This window comes from Sardina pilchardus, chromosome 15, assembly GCF_963854185.1.
Source record: "Sardina pilchardus chromosome 15, fSarPil1.1, whole genome shotgun sequence".
NCBI classification, from domain to species: domain Eukaryota; kingdom Metazoa; phylum Chordata; class Actinopteri; order Clupeiformes; family Clupeidae; genus Sardina; species Sardina pilchardus.
The window spans coordinates 17743278-17764341 of NC_085008.1; the positions used below are offsets into that span (position 1 = coordinate 17743278).

General features: G+C 42.6%; 1 protein-coding gene across 1 annotated transcript in view; it reads left to right on the forward strand.

Annotated features, from left to right (window-relative positions):
- LOC134102451 (gamma-aminobutyric acid receptor subunit gamma-3) overlaps window positions 1-21064 on the forward strand; it is an 85864-nt gene that overhangs the window by 45980 nt on the left and 18820 nt on the right. The window contains exons 4-5 of the mRNA XM_062556549.1: window positions 10454-10674; window positions 17974-18056. Of these exons, the coding sequence (XP_062412533.1) occupies window positions 10454-10674; window positions 17974-18056 (304 nt within the window). The remainder of the gene's footprint in view (window positions 1-10453; window positions 10675-17973; window positions 18057-21064) is intronic.

Here is a 21064-nt window from a genome sequence, read left to right on the forward strand (position 1 = left end):
GCTGTGGTTACACACACACAAAAAAAAACGTTGTTAAATTACTGGTACACAGCAGAAAGCAGTGGCGGGGAGCTCTTTTCAAAAGCCGTAGGTGGGAAATGGCAAATATTAAGTTGCAAATCGATTTGTGCATGCAGAGTTGTCTGGTTAACCTTGCATGCTCCCAATTTCATTTTGAATTAAACACATTAGACGGCTCTGGTCACTCCTTCCTCATGTTTAATTTCCACCTGATTGTCCAGCCGTGGAAGGAGGTGACCAACCCCCGCAGTGCCGGTGCGTCTTTAAGTGAGCCCGGCCCAGGTCTGGCCCTGATGCGGCAAATGTGTGCTATACCTCTGGACCTCATCCGACCCAGCATGACTCTCACCTTACCTTACACCATAATCTGACACCTTAATGTATCTATTGTTGGTTTGCAGACAGCAGAGAAGACTTGGGGGGAAGGCGTTGCTATTCAACTCCAAGAGCTCATGCGCTATGGTGCCACATTGTCACACTGCTGTTGTGTAAATGATTGTTTTCACACCAATGACTCGGTTGTGTGTGTCAAAGGTATTTTATTTTATTTTTTTTAAAGATTGCCTCGGTAGGATATAGTGTATTGTTCTCACTCAGAAAGTGAACTAAGGGAATGTGATGGGAGTTTCAGTGTGCTGGCCATTTCTCTCATTGTCTGTCAGGGATGGGGAAATAAACTTGAAATGATGAGCCATTCATAGTAAATAATCACAATCACATACACATTCTTCTGATTGCATTTTTTAGAAATATCCATTCTTTCATTCATTCAACCTTTATTTATTCGCGGAGAGTCATTGAGGGTAGCCCTCATTTTCAATGAAGCCGAGATTAAAGAAACAATGAAGGAACAAGAGATGTTAAAATAAGATAATAATATAGGTAAAATTTATTACATTATAGAGGAGGAAGGGGAAAAAATATTGTTTTGATTGAGACACTAACGTCATCCACTTTTGTTGCTGATTGGCCCTCCTTCCTGGGGGCTGAGGGAAACATTGGTGTATTGTCAGGTGCTAGTCTGGTTTTCACCATACTAAACTCAATCTTTTAAGATTGAACATTAGTCTGAGGAGGCTGCACTTTGTTTCTACTGCACAAGAGGCGTGATCAGTGGGCATCGTTCAGATGACTCTGTACACTTGGATAGTCATTTAACCAATCAGACCAACGATCCGGTGCGTCTTTTGGATAAGCTTGTTTCTGATTGGAGCCAAAGGTTCTGGCAGTAAAAAGAGGAGATAGATCTGCTGGTTTGCAGCCTGAGCTGCCGGGCAAAATTCAAATTTCCTGGAAGTTCAGGTTCACCCAGCCTAGTCAGGTGCCAGATGAGTGAAATCATAGTGAAATGAAAATGGACATACCTGATGGGTGGGGCCGAGCTAGAAAAATATGACGTCATCACGTTTTTTGGTTTTGTCTTGTCTAGAGTCTTGTTTTGGGGTCTTTTAGTCTGTGTATGAAATCACATGTTGTCAGACACTGTGAGCAAAGTTGTGACTCGCAAATCATGGTTAAAGGCATTTGATGACATTAGCATCACATTCAAAGAGGACTAAATAGCGATAGATGGTAAGTCTTGGGAGAAGAAGACCCTTCAAGAAATGAAATTCATAGCTCCACTTACTGCTTGCAGCAGAAGTTAACATTCCCATCTGTTCATTTAGCAGATCATGCAGATGCTTTTCATCAAGCCATATCTTATACCCGACACATCGGGCACCAGGCACGGCACAACTGTCTTTGCTAGTTTATGACCAACACGGTTATTGTTCTTCTGCCAGGAGTGCACACTGTCTCGTCGAAAAATTAATCTTTCTTCCAAATCGTTGACTGAACAGGCGTGTCAATGGAAAAAAAACGAGATGTGATCAGGCGTATGATCACAAATTGCTATTTTGACAACACTGAAAATGATATCGCCACTGACCAAGAATACCTGGCTTGTAGTGAAATGTGCAGTTTTACACATGCAGTTATTTTGAGAGTGTGTACTGTCAAGAAGTCTAACTAGTCTGATAACCTCTGACACCTTAGCAAGCACCCTTTTGAACTATGCGCCTGGCGCCTGGTTGCTTATTCTACCGTCAAAATGGCAAAAGTGAACCAGACACGCTTTACAGTAAATGCACTTAACGCATGCATCTCAAAATAGGTCAGTATGTGTACCCTATGGAAAACCCATAACTCAGCAGTAACACGGCATAACGGTACAGTGTTATCTGCCCCGCACTGTGCCACAGGTTTATTTATGTATAGGCACTTCAGCTATAGTGCATCTAGAGTCATGACGGGCCCACTGTATGTCTGCAGGGGTGGGGGGGCGAGGGGCATCATGCTCTAGGTCCCAGAATAACTAGCTTAGTTCAACAGTGCGTTGGATCTGCAGGAGCTGCAGTCTGCATATACAGTACAGCACGGTTTGACTGGAAGCCTCTGTGGTTCCATGTCAGTCAGGGGCCTCAGGGCCCTGGTATGGAGGACAGAAGGGGATGCCTCTGAGCCTGCCAGTTAAAGCAGAGTTAGATCTGTTTGGCCGGGGCTCGGGGTTTGCACGGGGCCAGGGGGGGTTTGCTGCATGAGTTGCGCAGAGCCAACATTTATCTGGCAAAGCATCAACGCCTCACGGGGTGCCCTAGTTTAAAATCGGGGTGTGTTCTTGCTCTCTCTGCCCCGCTCATCAATGAGAGAGAGAGAGAGAGAGAGAGAGAGAGAGAGATGATTGGAGAGAGAAGCCTGCCTCTTGACGTCACACCTGCTGATGAACAAAGACTATGCAAGACAGAGTGAGAAAGAGAGAGAGAGAGAGAGAGAGAGAGATCATGGGAAATCTGTTTAACAGGGTTGAGAGAGAGGAGCAGACGGAGAGAATCGAGGGAGGAAGGCGAGGGGGAAAAAAACATTGAGAAAGAAAGTGCAAATGAGTGAGAAACCGATAGAGAAAAGAGAGAGGAACGAGAGAGGGAATTTGAGGAAACCATGGAGAGAGAAAAAAAGAGATGGTTAAAAATGGAGAAAGAGGGTCAAAGAACGAGAGAGAAGTATGGAGAAGTACAGTATGGGGAGCGATGGGAGGGAAGGAGGGAGGGAGAGAAGGAGAGAGAGAGACGGAAGGTTCACCGTGAAATAGCCGAGTAAGCACTTTGCTCCTCACTTGAAAGGGGCTCTCGGAGTGGAGCTCTCTCCCGTGACTCCTGGGGTATTCCTACTGTAACATCAGACGCCATTCTCAATATTCCCCCCCTTCCTCTCCAGCTTAGCTGCGCTCTAAACTCCAGGCATGCAGCAGCAGCAGCAACACATCCCCCTTTGGGTGGAGAGCCACGGAGAGGAGAGAGCTTTCTCTCTGCCATCTGACTGCCATAGTCTCTACTGCAGTGTGTGACTGACTGACACACCGAAGCTGTGCTGCAGTATTCCATCATCTATAGATTCTAGGATATGCAGTATATGGGACACGGGATTATACAGTATGCATTCCCTGTGTAGAGATATATGGATGATTATGATGATGGTGATATGATTATAAAGAAAAGTGGAGGATGTTTTCAAGAGGGAACAGCAGTGTTTTCTGTTGGAGACTGTTGTGAGGTTACATTGTGTGCTCACAGCAGAGTTTCATTACTTTCAGTGATTGATGAATGAGAAATATGGGGGAGAGGAGCCTTGTGTAGAGAAGATCTTTTATGTAGCCATTTTACTTTGAAGGTGGTTTCTTTCAGCTTTAGTTTACCTTCTGCAGCATGTTTCCTCTGGATGTCTTTATTTGTTTTTTTGTACATAATACCCAAACAAATCTGTCATCATCATTGTCACATTTAAAGACACAAAACATGTTGCTCATCCAGCTATATGCCTACTGACCTTAGCTAAAAAATGCTTTGTAGACTTGCCCTCTCAACCCCTCACGCCCCCCACTTTCTCATTCTCAGCCATCTGATGTCCCACTTTTACAGATGATGGATGGCACAAGGACTTTAATTAACGTCAGGGGGACGTAAATCACCTGCCATGTAGACATCCACACACAAATCAAAAGCAAGCGCTGTGCATGGTGGCAGTGTTATGAAACGACGTGTGGCCTCTGCTGCTTATCGACGTATCGTCCCAGTCAATCCATCCTGGCCTGGGGTAGTGGTGGCGGTGGTGGTGGTGGTGGTGGTGGTGGTGGGGGTGAGGGTGGTGGTGGTGGGGGTGAGGGTGGTGGTGGGTGGGTGTTGGCAGTGCGGCAGGCTTTGGGAAAGGGAAATCATTTATGAGCGCGCCTGGTCATCTCGGATGACAGGGAATCTGCTGGAAAATGATTCCTCACGCTCTGGAACTGGAGCTAAACCATTTACCGTAATGACAAATATCGCTTTTGGTCACAATAAACCCTGTATAACGGAACATGTCCCCCAGAAATAGAATTTTATAGTTGCAGGAAATCTCATTGTGCTGGGTTGGAGCAGTGTTTTATGGATGCGGGGAACATGGGGAAATTATGATCGCATCTCATTCTCACATTTGTTCTTAATTTCCCTATTTTTATTACAGCGCTGGTGTGCTGTTTGTTTTTCAGAAATTGTTATATTTCAGTCTATTATCACGCAGCTCTAAAGATAAAAATCTGCATATTGTTTTCTTGTTAAACTCTCTTTCAATCATTGTCAGTTGGATATTTACTGGTTTAATAGAGCCTTTGAAACTAGTATTTTTTTCATGCAGGGACAGAAATTGGATTCCATACGCATTCTCAGCAGGGAACTTCCTGTTTACAGGAAATATATCTAAGTGTACACTGAATAGGTGAATTCGTCAGGGGATGTAGAAATAATCATCTTGCAAAAAAACGGGTTATTTTTGGCGTATATCGTGCAGAGTGTGGGAAGATCTTGATGAGTTACATTTCTGTAAGTGCTGAGTAGCTGGTAAGTGCTTTACCGGTATACTTGCTTATATTCTGTTGCATATTTAATGGACCGACACAGCCTCAGGTTGAGCATATGTGTAAATATATTAGGCCTACTGATATTATAGTTCATTTTCACTGCAACATAAAAGTGTTGCCTACAGTACAGTCATCATTATGTTGCAGTAAATGAAATGGGCTTTAGGTAAAATATACTCTAAGAATGAACATTACACTAGAGCCTGAAACCGAATATCTGTATATGGTTTAGCTACGTTGTGATGTTTCCTGCATTGATACATTAACTCTGTTGCAGTGCAGCCACATTTCTAATGGACTCATGACTCAAGTCTGAACATTTAACAGGAAAAAAAGAAAGAAGGAAAGAAAGAATTTGTGAATGAACATTCAAATCAGACTTACTGAATACCCCAGTAATGGTTTATGAAGTTGTTGCCAAATAAATTCCTACACACTTCCTACATGTTTTCTTTTAAAAGAAACCAGAACATTATCCTCGGCTTATGTAGGCTTGGCCATAGTTAGACGCTGTGACTTGAATTGTGAATAAATCGTTTGTCTCACACAGCCAGATTGCAGTGCAGTCTCAATCTATAGTCTAATCTAAGTCTAAATCGTTTGCCATCACTGTGTCCACAGGGAAGGGACTGTGGTGAAGTATTCATGACCAAGGCAGAGGCATGTCTGGGAAGGTCCCCACGTTGGGGATGTCAGTTCCCGGTCACACGTCATGCGTTCACTTAGTGCCACAAAACTGGGCTCCCAGGCACGCTGGGAGAGACCTGTCAGACCCAGCACTGTCTGCATATTAGACCACCTCCTTAATGTGGCCCCCACCCCCCTCGCTAGTTTTCTACCCTTCTTTATCCATTCCGTTGTAGGCCATTTTAAATCACCCAAGCATGTATATGAATTGTGTTATGTTAATAAGCTCACTTTGCCTTTTCTTCACCCACAAAAGCAAATATACTGGAGAGAACTGTGACCGTTTTTGGCTTCAGCTTTTTGAGGCTCAGAGACACACAAATTATCAAAACATATTGTTTATTTGCATGCATGGTGTATCAGTCTGGAACAATCAGGCGCGTGAGAAGCAGAGATATCGCCTCATTGTGAAAACTAGGCCAGGGTTTTTCAACTTTGGGTTTGTTCTTCGTTCAAAAGTTAAGACAACAAAGTTGCAACGCTCTCTTCTGTAATGGAACTCCAGGGAGAGAACCTGAAGGTCAGCTCAGCATCATAAAACGCACAAGAGCAGAACAGACTGTATTTGTCTGCCTTCCTCTTCTATTTAAGCCACCGTCTGTGTATATCTGTGCCCAGCTGCAATGGCTTCAGCTCAAATTAGTTCTGTTTATCTTATTTCTTTGCGCTTCTGTTTTTTTCCCCCTTTTCCCTCTCTCTCTCTCTCTCTCTCTCTCTCTCCACTGGATGCTTGTTTGACCTGGGGAGAAGTGCTGTCCTCATTCTCCTGTCTACCTTTTTTTTTTTTTTTTTTACCTCTCACACAAAAGACTGCGATTAAGCTGTCATGACCTTATGACCACGGGCGGCGGCAAATTAAAACGGGTGGCGAAAAGATCCTGTCCGCTGATATGGAGAAAGGTCATGTGACGTCCGGTTTTAGGACGCCTGGACGGAACAATATAAGAGCGACAGCGACTATTCAGCCTGAAAGGCTATACGACTGGACGACGGGCAGAGAGACCACACTCTGAAGGACATTGTTTTGCTGTCTCATATGGTGTGATGCATTAAAATACTCTGCAGTTCAATAATGTTTGGGAAAAGCATTGATTGCAAAAGATCAAGAAAAAAAATATTCTGTAAACATTCTGACAAGGTTGTCATAAGTCAGCAGCATTCTATGGTAACAAAAGAGCAGGTACGGTGGAGCTGGGCCACCCTCACAGGTAGTATGTCCATTTGGAGTCAATGACTGGATCTACACTGACATCATCAGAGAATTTCCAGTGGTTGTAATTAGTCCTCTGAAATCCCTTCCAACATTTGGGTTTAATACAACTGAGGGGGTCAACTCCCAGACAGGCCAGACGGAGGGACTGGCAAGAGTAAATTAGCTGGACTGTTTCAGGGCCCAGTCTAAACTTCAAAGGCTGCATGAATAATGAGACCATTAGTTGTCCGTACCTAGTATTACCATAAGGACACACGCGAGGAGGACCTTTTCAGACGCATGCACACATTTTAATCGAACCGTCCGGAAGTTCTAATCATAGCGTACGCTTGAAATGGAAATTTTAATTGTCCTATTTATGTGCACATTCAGTTTTCGGGACTTAAAACTGCCACGTGAAATGTCAATCATTTTCCCTGAGGAAAATATGCAGGAATATTTTGTTTGGAGTTATAATGTTCCCTTAATTTTGCTTTAATTGCCCTTATCTGCTGTTGGGATTCCATTTTACTTCATTTAAAAAGACATTTTTATAATCCAAACATACATGACATTTATGAGGACATAGTGGAATTGTTTGCAAAGTTATGGCTTAAGACAGTGGGGCAAATTAAGTACTTTGTCCATCTTTTGTTTGTTTAACATTTGTTATGAAGCAACGCTTGATTTTACTGTAGACATTGCATGTACTCTCTAGTACAGTATGTTGTAAAATACAACACAAATAGGGAATTTATGAATGTCCCTCAAGCAACAGAAGGCCAAGCAAGTGACACCAAGAACTAGGATGTTGCAAATACTGTATACACTCCTGTAGAGTATTTGTCTTGTCTTGTAGCTAAAGTGGACTCTTTGTGAAATACCTCAGAATCATATTTATTTGGTGAGTTACAGTGGTACACACAAGGTATTGTGTGTCTAGTAATACAGACAGAAAATTGGGCTAGACAAAATGTAATACAGCACATAGACAATACACAATGTGTAATAGGCAAGACACAATACAACATATACACAATCTGCAATATGCAATAGACAATAAACAAAAACATTAACATGAATGGGTGAGACTGAGGAAGAGACTAATCCAGTTGAAGGTCCCAGCTTGGACAACACAGTAGACCATAATGGTGGTCATTATCACAACTCTACACTAATGAAATCAAGAAAACATTTTGAGACCAAGCTGCAAGAAATTTAATGAAGAAAAAAGACATCCAGTACATGTGGAATACCATTATTGTAACTTGTGTTGAGATGTCCTTGAGGCAGAAAATAACCCCTTAGAGAGAATAACCCTGAGCTCCCAAAATCCAAATAGCCTATTTGCTTTTAAGGGGGTAGAGTAAAATTATTGTCCTAGGCACACCATTACTTCTGTTTTTCTTTTTCTTTCCTTCTTTCACTGACTCTTTCGTTCTCTGTCTCTGACCTATCTTCAGTAAGCGCGGTGGCTAGCCGACAAGCGGTGTGCACTGAGACTCCTGTCACCCAAATGTAAGTTCAGTGGAAGAGTCCGGAACAGATGGCCCAGATCCCCGGCATGTTCCCGCTCTGGTAAAAGCTCAGTGTGATTAAGCCGGGGTCCTCTGCTAACAAGTCACTTTAGGATAGCGGAGACCTGGTGCCTGAGCGTGATACATTATTAACAGCCACTCCGGGCTCCGCTCCGCTCTGCTCCTCTCCTCTCCTCTCCTCTCCTCTCCTCTCCTCTCCTCTCCTCTCCCCTCCCACAACTTGGCTCTTTTGGGGGTGCTATTTCACAAAGCGGGCTGTAGGATGTGGCATAGAGAGTTTCGGTGGCTTCTAGCCAGGCACCATTCTGCTAATCTGTGAAATTGGTATGATCGGATGGACACTGTATCCCACTAAATCCTCAAATGATTTCAAGGCCTGGGAAAATACTTTTTTTTTTTTTTTTTTTTATGACTCTGGGTCTTCCCTCCTCAAGCGCTCAAATGCGTAATCCCTGTTAAAGCAACGCAAAGCTGATCCTGACCTCTGTCCAAATCAGCTCGCTTGGCTGGGATCCACCTCCCAAATCCTGAATGAAAAGATTCTATTAAAGCAACGCTTCTCTGACGTGGGCAGGGCGGAGGATGTGTACACGTCCCTCAGCGACTCGCAAAGTTCACAGTGAGAATAGAGGGATACAGCCAGCGACTAAACAAATCCCTTAAGCCACATCTACAGAGCCCGTTTATCCATTTTAGGATAGAACAGAGAACAGACTTATCCCAAATCTGATCAGTTTCAGTACAGCAGACGTACAGCGACTGTATACGGCTAATTATGTGATTCGAGGGTCAACTGTGCATATTCAGGTGGGAAAATTCTATTGTAGGATAATTAAGTATGTATGTGGTCAGTGTTAAACCACATGTTTATGTGGATTACATGCTAAGAGTACATCTGCCTAGCCAGACTCTTGACTTCGTTTCTCTTGCATGCAAAGAATCGGGTCAGGCGTCATTGGCAAACATCATTGAAGTTCCTTTAAACCAATACTGTAATAACCAACGTTTGGTAATTATGTATGTTAACCAGGGGAGACACAACGATAACGATAGACTTGCAACTCTCAGCCACGCCCTCTGTTCGCTGGTTGATTGGTGGCTCTCAGTTGGTTTTATAAGAAATCCGTTGAAGGCACATCTTTGCCAGTCTTCAGCTGAATCGAAATGAGTACGTAGGTGGGCGGAGACAGGCTAGCATCAACCAGCTTTGAACTTACTTAACTTAAGTTCTTTATTACGTTTTCAGACATATGTTTAGGCCTTTTGACCCAACAGATTGGGTTCTGCATGTAAACATGGTCAATACTGCTCATGTGATAAATAGAACCAATGAGCATGGAATTAACTGAACACTGTTCAAAATCAGGGAATGTTCCATGGGAATGGTTGGTTGAGACTTGTGAAATGACTGGAGTAATGTAAGATTCCTCTGTCAATTATTTGACACTGGTATTTGCCATTTGAAGCTCGAATTTGACATCATCACCACATCACGTGGTAAACAGATTTTATCCTTATTTTGTCACTGACACACATTGGCACACCTATGACCATTTGGTGATGTTTGTCACTGACTGGTGATGTCTGACCTGAGCTAATTGCTGTGATTCAGGACATGATGGATTCTAAACACATTCTGATGTGGTACTTAGCAGACCTCGCTCCTCTAAGCGCTGGAGCAGATGTCTGTGCTTGGAAATGGATGGGTTTGATTTGCACCATGCTCCTCTCTCGTTGAGAGCTCGTTCTGTCATCTCTTATTAGTGCTGCCTGACTTCTATAACGGTATTGTGAACAAATAAGGGCTGAGGGTTACCCAGGAATGCCTGAACATATTACCTGAAAAGATGAGGATTTTTTCCAGGCATTTTGGCAGGTAATCAATTGAAATTACTGTTTTTATTCCAAACGAGACGTTGCACCAGTTTGACACCTCAGTGCGCTCGATGATGCACTGGACTTTTCTATGGTTTACTCCATGTATTGGCATGGGTTTTTAACACAGATTCAGGCAGTACCACCTGTCTTGCCACTAACAATGAGCACTCATTGATTCTTTTTTTCCCTATTGTGATTCTGTTGCAGGAGTACCAAATCGACATCATTTTCGCCCAGACATGGACAGACAGTCGACTAAGATACAACAGCACAATGAAAATATTGACTCTGAACAGCAACATGGTGGGTCTGATCTGGCTGCCTGACACCATATTCAGGAACTCAAAGAATGCAGACTCTCACTGGATTACCACACCTAATCAACTCCTTAGAATATGGAATGATGGAAAGATCCTCTACACGCTGAGGTAAATTTGACGTGTGTGTGTGTGTGTGTGTGTGTGTGTGTGTGTGTGTGTGTGTGTGTGTGAGCGCGCGGGTGTGTGCGTGCATGAGTGTGTGTCTTTTTTATTACTGAGCTAAAATATTGTAGTTGAATATCACAAGACAAAAGTGAGATATAGTTGCATATGCTACCAAAGACTATGAACCATTACTGTCAAACAATACTGTGTATTCGAAACTTTCTGAAAGGATTGTTCAACATTCTTTGATAGCAGCAACATCCTTAAAATGTAACAGTTGTTTCCAAAACCAAAACCTTTTGAAAGAAAGCACTAGAATAGATGATCATTCAGAAGTGATTTCACATGAACACTGCATTAATAATTATGGGATATTAACACACTAAAGGTGACATATGAACACGTGGAGATGAAAAACAAAAAAAATAAACACTACAAATGGCCCTTTATGAGACATCTGTTCACAGGACCAGTCCTTTCTGAGCTCTTGATCTGTAGCCTTGACTGTTGGTGTGACTCATCCTCTTGAGAACACAAAAGGAGTCTGCTTAATTGGATTGTGTTAATATCCAAATGAAAAAAAAGTAATCAGATGGCACTTGTTTTTTTTTAAAGAATATCAATGACCATTTCAGTGACAAGCTCTTTTGTCCATGAAGGCCCTCTTCTTTTACCTCGCCTCCTTAATGTTGTCAGTTAAAGTTAAAATTAGACAAACTTGCTAAAACAAATCAAAGTGTTCAACAACAGTAAAGTTGTCCCTGTCACAGCTGTTAATAACTTTGATATTAGAGTGTCACTAAAGATTCCCTCGTGGGGGGATATGAGCACAGGCGTCAACCTCCTGACAGCTTTGGCCATTATAAAGTTTGACAGATCTCGACTCTGTTCTGAGCCTTTGTGGAAGCCATTAAAAAACACCTCGTCTCCTTGGGAAGCGCTCTCCTTTTTGGCTGCAGGATAAACAAATCTTCAATCATCTTTCTGCTGAAATGCCTTTGGTGGAAAAGAGTCCCAGATTTGTTGCCAGAGATTGCTCCTGGCCTCGGGTGAACTGGCAGATTGTGGTGGCGCTGCTTAGACATGTGAAATGTGACTTCATTGTGGCCCCTGCATGCCACGGATCAGCGAAGCCGCTCTGTCATCGTGACACAGCCTCTGAGTTAAGCTCGGGAAAGTTTAGCGCGTACAAGGCCGCTTAAAGTTCAGCCAGCCTAATGCGTCGCGTTGCCTGATCTTATTTATCGGCCTCATAAATAAACACACAGTTTTTTTTTTCGTACATGCCGTGACAGACAGGGACAACATCACTGGAGCGCAAGGGACCGAAACGTGTTTTTGGGAACAGTCCAGAGGAAGAGGGCACCGTAGAGACGCTCAGATTCACAGACGCAAATTCCAAACCATTCATCATGCCTGCTATCTGGACAGGCCCCGGGCTTATCAGAAACAGAGGCGAGAACTACGCAACATTTACACATACACCTTGTTTACCATCTTTAAATCGGCCCCAAAAGTACCAGTGACGGGACGGGCAGACATACCAGTGGAACCACCAGGAGACGTAGGTCTCAAAACAGGTCTTAAAACCCCAAAACTGAACTGATATTCATCTAAATTTCTTGTGAAAGACTTAGTGCATTTAGCTGACTTCATTCAACGTATTTCCTTTGATCCTCTCAATTCACAGATGAGCAGATTTTTCCGTTTGAGGTTGGTTTGGTTCTGTAGTCCATGCTTCAGGATCTGTTTCACAGTAGCATAATGCTTTGACAATGTGCATGTAGCATCACGTCTCCACCACCCGTTGAGCTAAGGGAGAGCAAGGCCCTCTTGATGTGTTGTAATCATTATTGTTAACTTTACAAGAGGTCTTCATTCTGTAGATAACTGTGTAGTGGGCTGGGACGAAATATTGGAAGATAGGGAAAATGATTCCCCAGGATATACAGTGTGTGTGTGAAGCTTTGGCTAGCTGCATGACCTACCCCACTGACTAAGTTTTGTCTATGTTGCTTTTTCTGTTGTTGCCGCTGTGAGACAATATGTAAACAATATCGCAGACATGCATAATGAAAGCAGATGTGAAGGGAGTTGGTGCCTGCGGCTCTTTTCTTCATAAATAAATGGAGTTTGTTTGCACTGAGAAAGAGAGAGGGGTGAATGGCTCGGTCGGCCATGGAAATCCTCTCCTTGCTTGTAAGGCCGCTCTGCTCACTAAAAGCGCACAAGATGACGGGTGTGGGTGTGTTTCTCTCCCAGCGCCACAGCGGAAAAAGATAATTGCTCTATCTCACTAGTACGCTATATACTCTCACAGCTCAGACTCAGTCGAGCTTCTATATGAAGATATCCATATCATCTTTTCTCAGTCAGTCACATTCATAACACGTCGCATTAATATACAGCTCTGTAAAAAAATTAAAGGTGCTCTAAGCGATGTTGGGTATGGGTCACTTCTGTTGTCGTTCAAACAAAACAGAGAGCTAGCTCGCTATGCCCTCCCTCCCTCTCATGCAATTGAAACTCTCCTTTACGCACATCTTGTCAGTGATTGGATGGAACAGTTGGTTATGTTTTTATGGTCCAGGCTGGACCAGGTTGTTTTTGTTGCCATTTCTGGAGCCTGGACTGTCCACAGAGACCCCCTTTTTCCAGTGTATTCAGGGCTCAGGCAGCTAGCGGATGGTGAGGTGATGTTTGCTGTATGTGACAAAAAAACGTTTTAGCTTAGAAACCATGTAACATCGCTTAGAGCACCTTTAATAGGCCACTGCACATTTTTCTGATGTCATCCTATGGTTGCTGAGTGACATTCAAATGAGTTGAGTCCCCAGCAGGGGATGGCTGTGAACAAAGTTTCACTTTCACATTATGAGATACTGCATTTGGCTCAGATAGAGGTCGACAAAATCCAAATGCCTTTCTAGTTCTAGCTGAAAAATATTTGAATGTCTCTCCATCCCAGAGCACTGAGATTCTAGAAGATGCAAGAGATCTTTATTTCATTACCCAAGAGTGGGAGAGTGAGGAGTGGGCCTTGCATGTCCGTTTATATAAGACACAGACAGACACATTTACATGTATGTATATAAAAAAAAAAAACTAATTTCTCATTTCTAACATCGCATAGATAGATGTCTGTTATGTTGATATAACAGGGCACACACAGAAAAAAAATTAAGTCTAATAATCAGTGTTCCATATCAATATAGTCTGTAGTCGTAGCCATGGCAACAATGGGAAATAGCATTCACAGCTAATTGATTGATGAGATGTTAATGTGTGACATTGCATTCACATCAGTAAGAAGAGCAGTGGCAAAAAAAACAGTGTAGGGATGTGTATTGTCCTATAAGAGAGCCATCATCCCTACATTGCACTCATCATGGAGTTATCCTATCTCCATTCCATCCATGATTTTTGTATGCTGAGACATCTTTATGTTCTCGTACATAGTTCTGAAGCCCTATTTTGACCTTGACTCAATGTTTTGTAAGGGTTTTCCTATATGAGAGAAATTACTCGCTTACTTGTGTAAAAGCTCCAGCTCTTCCATTCATCCAAAGCATTCCATACTTTCTCCCAAGGTTGACACTGATGAAGGCCCTGTCAAAGCTACCTTACACTGATAAAAAATCATGTTTTTGTTGGTTAACCAAAGGCCAAATCACAAAAAAAGAGATACTTTTCAAAAAGAGCGAAAGCTCACCTCCAGCGAAAGGAATGTATTTTTGGCGGAGTGCGTCTTGGTTAATTTATTTCTTTGAGCGGGACTTAAGACAGTGGCCTATTTAGTGCTCCAGCCTGCTTCCTGAGGAGCAGGGGATGCAAAGTTGCTATTTGGACCAGGGGAGATTTCACAGCCAGGCAGAGCAACTTTGTCATCCTGTCTCCAACGCTCTGCCAAGCATTTCCTTGGCAACAGGAAGACCCCGCATTCAGGCTCACAGGCAAGTTCATGACAGTCCAATCAGGAACAAAGAGTATTAAAACCCCCCAACCACCCACTGCCACCACGACCACACACACACACACACGCACACACACACACACACACACACACACACACACACACACACACACACACACACACACCTCAGTACAGAGGCACATTGGGAATCAATATTCATGGGCTTTGCAGTCCCACCAGTGGTAGTTGATGATTAAGGGGGGCAGTGAAATGCCATGCTCCAGATTAATTGCTCTCGTTGGCGTTGTTGTCAGCTCGGATAAACAATGGAGGCTATTCAGGTGATGAGGATGCTCCCTCGCGCCAGGCCTCTGTACACTCTCAGCTTAGATAGTCTGTACAGATATCCTCATAATTTATTCCCTAGCGTTAGTCACAGTCTTAACACCTGATGTTGATATATTGTTACCGTCCAACAAGGAGATTATGTTTATGATTTATTATGTTTTTGTAGTTGTTGAGCTAAAGAAAATAGAGCACATCACTCCAGTTCTCAGGTCTTGGCACTGGGTCCCAGTTTAGATTCAGAATTGGTGCTGTAGGTGATCACTTACTCACCCTTAGACAGTCAATCTTGGATGCCAAGCTTGACTATTGTGTATGATAATGTGCTATATAAATAACTTGAACTTGTTATTGTTTGTTTTGAGTCCGTAAGCACTGTTATGCAAAAACTACTGGTCCAATTTTTATTAAACTTGGTGGAACAGTGTAGGATGGGCCACAGAGGAACCTATTAGATTTTGGAGCAGATCTGAGCCAGGGAACAGCTATGTGAATTAAGTTCCACTTTCACTAGCATAGCAAGATTGGGGTAGAGGGCTAGCCTCGCGAGCCATCCACGTACTTCCGGCCAAGGATTGCCTCCACTACGAGTCTGGCCGTGCTCCTCTGTGGAGCATTCTGCTCGGTAGAATTGTAACAGAACGCCCCCCCTCCAGAAAGCAGCCAATAAACGAAGAGACGGGTTGGTGGGGGCGAAAGGGGGAGGGCGCTCGTGACGATGACGTTAAACGCCTGCGCTATGTTGTTATGAGTAACTATCGCCGATTGGGTGAGAGCTATCCAATCAATTCAAACCAGAACTGGGCGTTACTTCCCGCTTCCTGCAAGCGCTTCAGAGCAAAGAAATGCCAGACCATAATACGAAATGAAATGGTAGTATTATGGGATGGTTAGGACCAGGCTAGTAGAGGGCAGCATGCTTCAAGAGTCCTTGTACTTTGGATTTAAACTCACTTCGAAATAGTTCTGAGAGAAACCTCTCTGTTGCTGTCCACATTGTGTGTGTAACATGCTGTTTTGTACAGTCACACTGTGATGTGACTTTTCTTGTCGCAGTCAAAGGCATTTCTCTGTGACGCCGTCACTGGCCTACATCTCTGCTCCCCATCTCACGGGACTGGAGCGCGATGTTGTGGGGTGTGAGGTGAGACACAGGTGTATGTGGGGAATACACAAAACCAATCTCCGTCCTCCGTCAGACACAAGCCAACAAATGAGAACTGTCTCGGATACTTACCCTCTCATTCCTATCCTGTTTGACTCGTCGTGTCTCCCAAAGTGATGTAGTTCTCAAACAAAGCTGTCCCAGGGCCTCTGTCGAGTGTGTTCTGCAAACAGCAAAATATTTTGTTAGACTTCGGCACCAAGGTCGTATCAGCCCTCTGAAGGCTGCCAAGAGGTTCGGTTTGAGTTTTTTTTGCACCATGCCCTTCACTGCTTGTAATGTGGAGGTCTTGTTGTGCTACAGTGGAAAATGGGGTTTGGAATGGTTTAGATTTGGAAAGACATGCCAAGTTGCATCTGTTATGAGTTGTTCTGTGCACTTTCTCCAAGTTTACAACATTTGACTCCAGAGGCTTTCCTTTGAAACTGAGGAAACTTTCCCTCCTCATTACTGTAAGCAAGTCAGTAAGATACTGTACATTGTTCGCTTACTCTCACTCTCCATAATTGTATCTCTAACATCTGTTCTCAGCATCATTGATACCTGTATGTTTTGTTTGGGATGTGTAAAAGAAGGGTGAGGAAAGTAAAAATCATCCACAAAATGTAATGAATAATACAAAGATATTTACATAACATTCTTCTTCTACATTTAGTCACTTTCTATATTGCATTGTACAGTATTTCGAGGGCTGACCTAAGGGGCGTAAGTGACATTTTGGTCAAAATTGAGTTATATATATCACCTGAAAGCTCTTGATGAGCTCTCTTAGCTGACACAATTATAGAAGTACAATATTTATAAAAATAGTTATTGAACAAAAACCAAAAGTCTTTAACTGTGAACATACAGAAGCAGTTCGATTTGTGTTGGCTCTCCTGTAAAGTTGGTAAAAATGTCACTTACGCCCCTTTGGTTCTCAGCCCTCGATTTATAGCATTATTATGCAATAACAGCATTATTACAATGTACTAACAACCATGTCATGAAGTATGTCCAACGATGGAAATTATCACCGGCCACCAGCCAAATGGTGGTAAAATATGAAAGTGGCTCGTAGATTCCAGACAAAGTGATCGTTTTCTTTTGAGTGGATGGTGAATATGACCAAACATCTGCCAGTGGCTGGTAGATGTATAAGTTTCCAAAATGTAATCCACCTCTGTCGCTGATGATAACATTTCTATGATCTGAGTTATGGTTTCATGATTGTTCTTAAACACATACATGCATGATCAATCTTCAGTTAGGCGAGTAATACATTCCAATATTAAGATTGCAATCAATCACATCAATACTTTTCACTCACCATTCATACACACTGATATCTGCCAATATACACTGTATATATTACACCTTCATGTGTACTCCATTATTCGCTCAATTTTGAAAACCCTCACACATTATGTCTCTCTCTCTCTCTCTATCTTTCTCATTCCCTCTCTTTCTCCCCCACACTTTGCAACAATTGGTGAAACACACAGGCACACACACCCGCTCACAGACACAAAAAAATATACATATCCATGATATTAGGACCCATTTTGGACTCCAAATAATACTTGAAAGATACATTTCAGGCCCTCTGTTGGCCTGCCTATTTTCTATAACTGTCTGTAATAAAAGATATATTCTCCTGGGGACGTTACACATCAAATATATTTGCAATAACTGTCCTTAATCATAATCGGATATTATATATTGGGCAGCAACAAATCAAGCTTAGTGTGCATTAAATGCTCCTAATGTGATCGGTTATTACCTTTTCAGCTTTATGACACGATGGCCCTCTTACAGGCCCCATGTGACTGCACGGTGTGAGGTGAGGAGCAGCCTAACTCATGGAGCTGCTTTTCTGTGTCTCTCTCTCTCTCTCTAGGCTCACCATCAACGCTGAGTGCCAGCTTCAGCTGCACAACTTCCCCATGGATGCCCACTCCTGCCCCCTCATCTTCTCCAGCTGTGAGTTCCGCTCGAGCCCTTTCATCATCTCTGCCTCTCTCTCTCTGTCTCTGTCTCTCTCTCTCTCTCTCTCTCTCTCTCTCTCTCTCTCTCTCTCTCTGCAACAAATACAGAAATACGTCAAGCGTATCAAAGATGCATTCATCATGGTGTCTGCTGGATAAGCAAACTTTGGCTTGTGTGGAGTTTGGGTTGTTTGCAGTGTGAGAGATCCTAGAGCTCATTACCATAAACATAATATGTCATAGAAGAGAGAGAGAGAGAGAATCCTCTGCTTCTGTGTGGGAGAGGAGAATGTGGAGGTGCCGATATGTTTTGATGTTATGTTATCACTAGTATTTTACAAAGTATTTTAACAATACTTTATTGATGATCAAAGAAGGAATAAGTTAAAAAATAACATCAAACTCTGTGTTTTTTTGTTAGCAAGTAGACTTGCCATTGTCAACTCGGATAACAAAAAATATGACATATGTTTCCACAGCTTAATAAATAGGTTTTCTTGCAATAAATGTGAGCTGCTGTGCTTGCAGAATGACTCCCTGATCAGATATTATCAATACAAAAGAAATGAGGAAGTAAATATAGACTATATTTGAGTAGCAGGAGCAAAATGTGTCAGATATAATGTGGACCGCTGAAGTGGACTCATAGGTGCTTTGATCCGTGTGCTGGACTCTCTGCTTTAAACGATAAATGTGTTTATATTGCTGCCTAATTTATATTGAATTGTTAGGAATTGTTAGGAAGGTGCTTTTCTGTACTGTATATGACAGTTCGAGTTGAGAAAAGATGATAAAAAAAATAGTGGAAGCAATGTAATGGATTGTTGTTCAGCATGATGTTTTGTATAGCTAATTTCAAACAATTTGCTTAAAGCTTAAAGTAGCATCTTCCTTCTTTTTCAGGTAGATTTACTCAAATTTAAGCATTTGCACCACAGGGAAGTGCCTTAAATGCTACAAAGTAAAGTTAGTTGAAAGAACAGAATTAACCTAAGTTCATCTAGAAACCAATGAAATACCGTGAGTGAATCGTTAAGCCATTTTACCATCTACTGTTGGAGCTGTTGCATTCTCCCTTGTGCTTCCAAAGCTGGTCAAATAGAAAGTGATCACTTACTAGCAACTGGTCCAATTGTCACTGCGTTTAATTAAATGATTTATAAACAGCTGAGGGAATTAACAGAATGCGGGATGTTGCAGGTGCTGTGAAGTTTTCTCATCCATCACAGCAAATTCAAATCCAATTTACATTTAAGACCTGGCCAAAACAACCGATAGCACGGTTAACAGACTGGTAGACTGGCTGCAGTGGATTTGTATTGTACCTCCCCAAAGTAAAACATACCGCCAAGATGGCGTAACAGGGCAGGTGGTGGAAAATCGGTTGCTTTATGCTGCTGGCATTAGTTCATTTCGCTGCGCATTAGTAGGCTCCAGTGACCAGGCAGCTAAAAGGCTCTCACCTAAAAAAAAAAAAAAAAACACCAAATGCTGTGTGGACTGTGTCGTAAAATGTCTCTTTATGAGGACATTGGGGCCTAAGAGGGGGGAAAAAAGACACGTCAGACATGGTGCAATGTAATGTAAATCTCCTCCACAACAAGAGACAAAGAAAGAAAGGCAATCACCCCCTTCAGAGCTCTTACACACCCACATACAAGCAATGTACTCCAGCTAATGTAGTGTGGCATATTATTTGGGATAAAGTCATTTGTAGCTGGTTTGTATGAAGCAGCCTGTGCATGGTGGCAAGGGAGCTGAAGTAAAAGGAAATGGAATTCTTGAGGTCACAGACATTCCGATGAAGAATGTATTCAGATCATTTTCACCCCTGTCGTGGGCCATTCTGATTATTTCAAGAGGCATTCTCAGATCTTATTTCAAAAACCAACAGGACATACTGTAAGACTAGAGAGGTCATTTCTGTCTTCAAAATGTGTTCCCAAACTCGCATTGCTCCATCCTGAATGCCTCTTCAGATAGATCTGACTGTAATTAAAGCACCATTTGCTGTTGAGACACAGAGACACTTCAGTTTTATTAGCCTAAGGTCAGACATTCGCAATCAGATCATCTGTATGTAAACAGTTCTTTCTCTGACACCAGAGCATGCCATCCTTGCTGAATGAATTAGCCCTGCTTGGCTGCGTTCAACACTTTATTTAAGATGTGTCTAAAGCAAGAGCTTGATGTCATGTTTACAGTGAAGGATGTGCTGAAGTTGCTTCTTTCTTTCTTTATTCCAAAATATATGGTCAGAGTTATGTTGTCATTCATTACAGGGCTAACATGATGAAATGGCTAGCTCTACCCTGCTCTGAACACACAGTGTATTCCTAAATGGTTAGCTTCTTCGGTGAATGAACCTGACCATTCTGGTCTGTGACTGTCCTTCTCTGGGTCAGTCGTGACTCGTGAGTATGTTGTGGTGCTTGAATGTTTGGTTAGTGTGATGATGTGTGGAGCTCTGTGTTGTAACTTTTCAGATTGAACAAGCTCATCAAAATCATTTAATTGAGAACAAATTGCACTTTCATGGGATAACCACTCAACATTGCTATTAACTTACCATTGACAGCGAATCTATTGCGTATTGAGCTGGTCATGTGTTTAATATACTGAATGATAAAGTTTCCATGGCATGGGGAAATGCTTCAACTCCAAATATGGCAACATGGCTATGTTTTAGTGGCATATGAAAACAGTAGTGTTTCACTGTCACTCTGTCTTACTTTGAGTATCCCTGAGCAGCACAGATGACTGTCCTCTCTCCAGGCATTGAGCTGAGTTTTCACTCTCCATAGAACTGTGCCAGAGACAAAAACAGATAGCAGCAGGATCCATAACCTCAGCCGAGCCCAGTACCTATCAGGTAGAGATCAGTCAGCTTCAGGCCCCCCTTCTCTCTTTCTCTCTCTCTCTCTCTCTCTCTCTCTCTCTCTCTCTCTCTCTCTCTCTCTCTCTCTCTCTCTCTCTCTCTCAGTTTGACTATAAAGCCAAGGA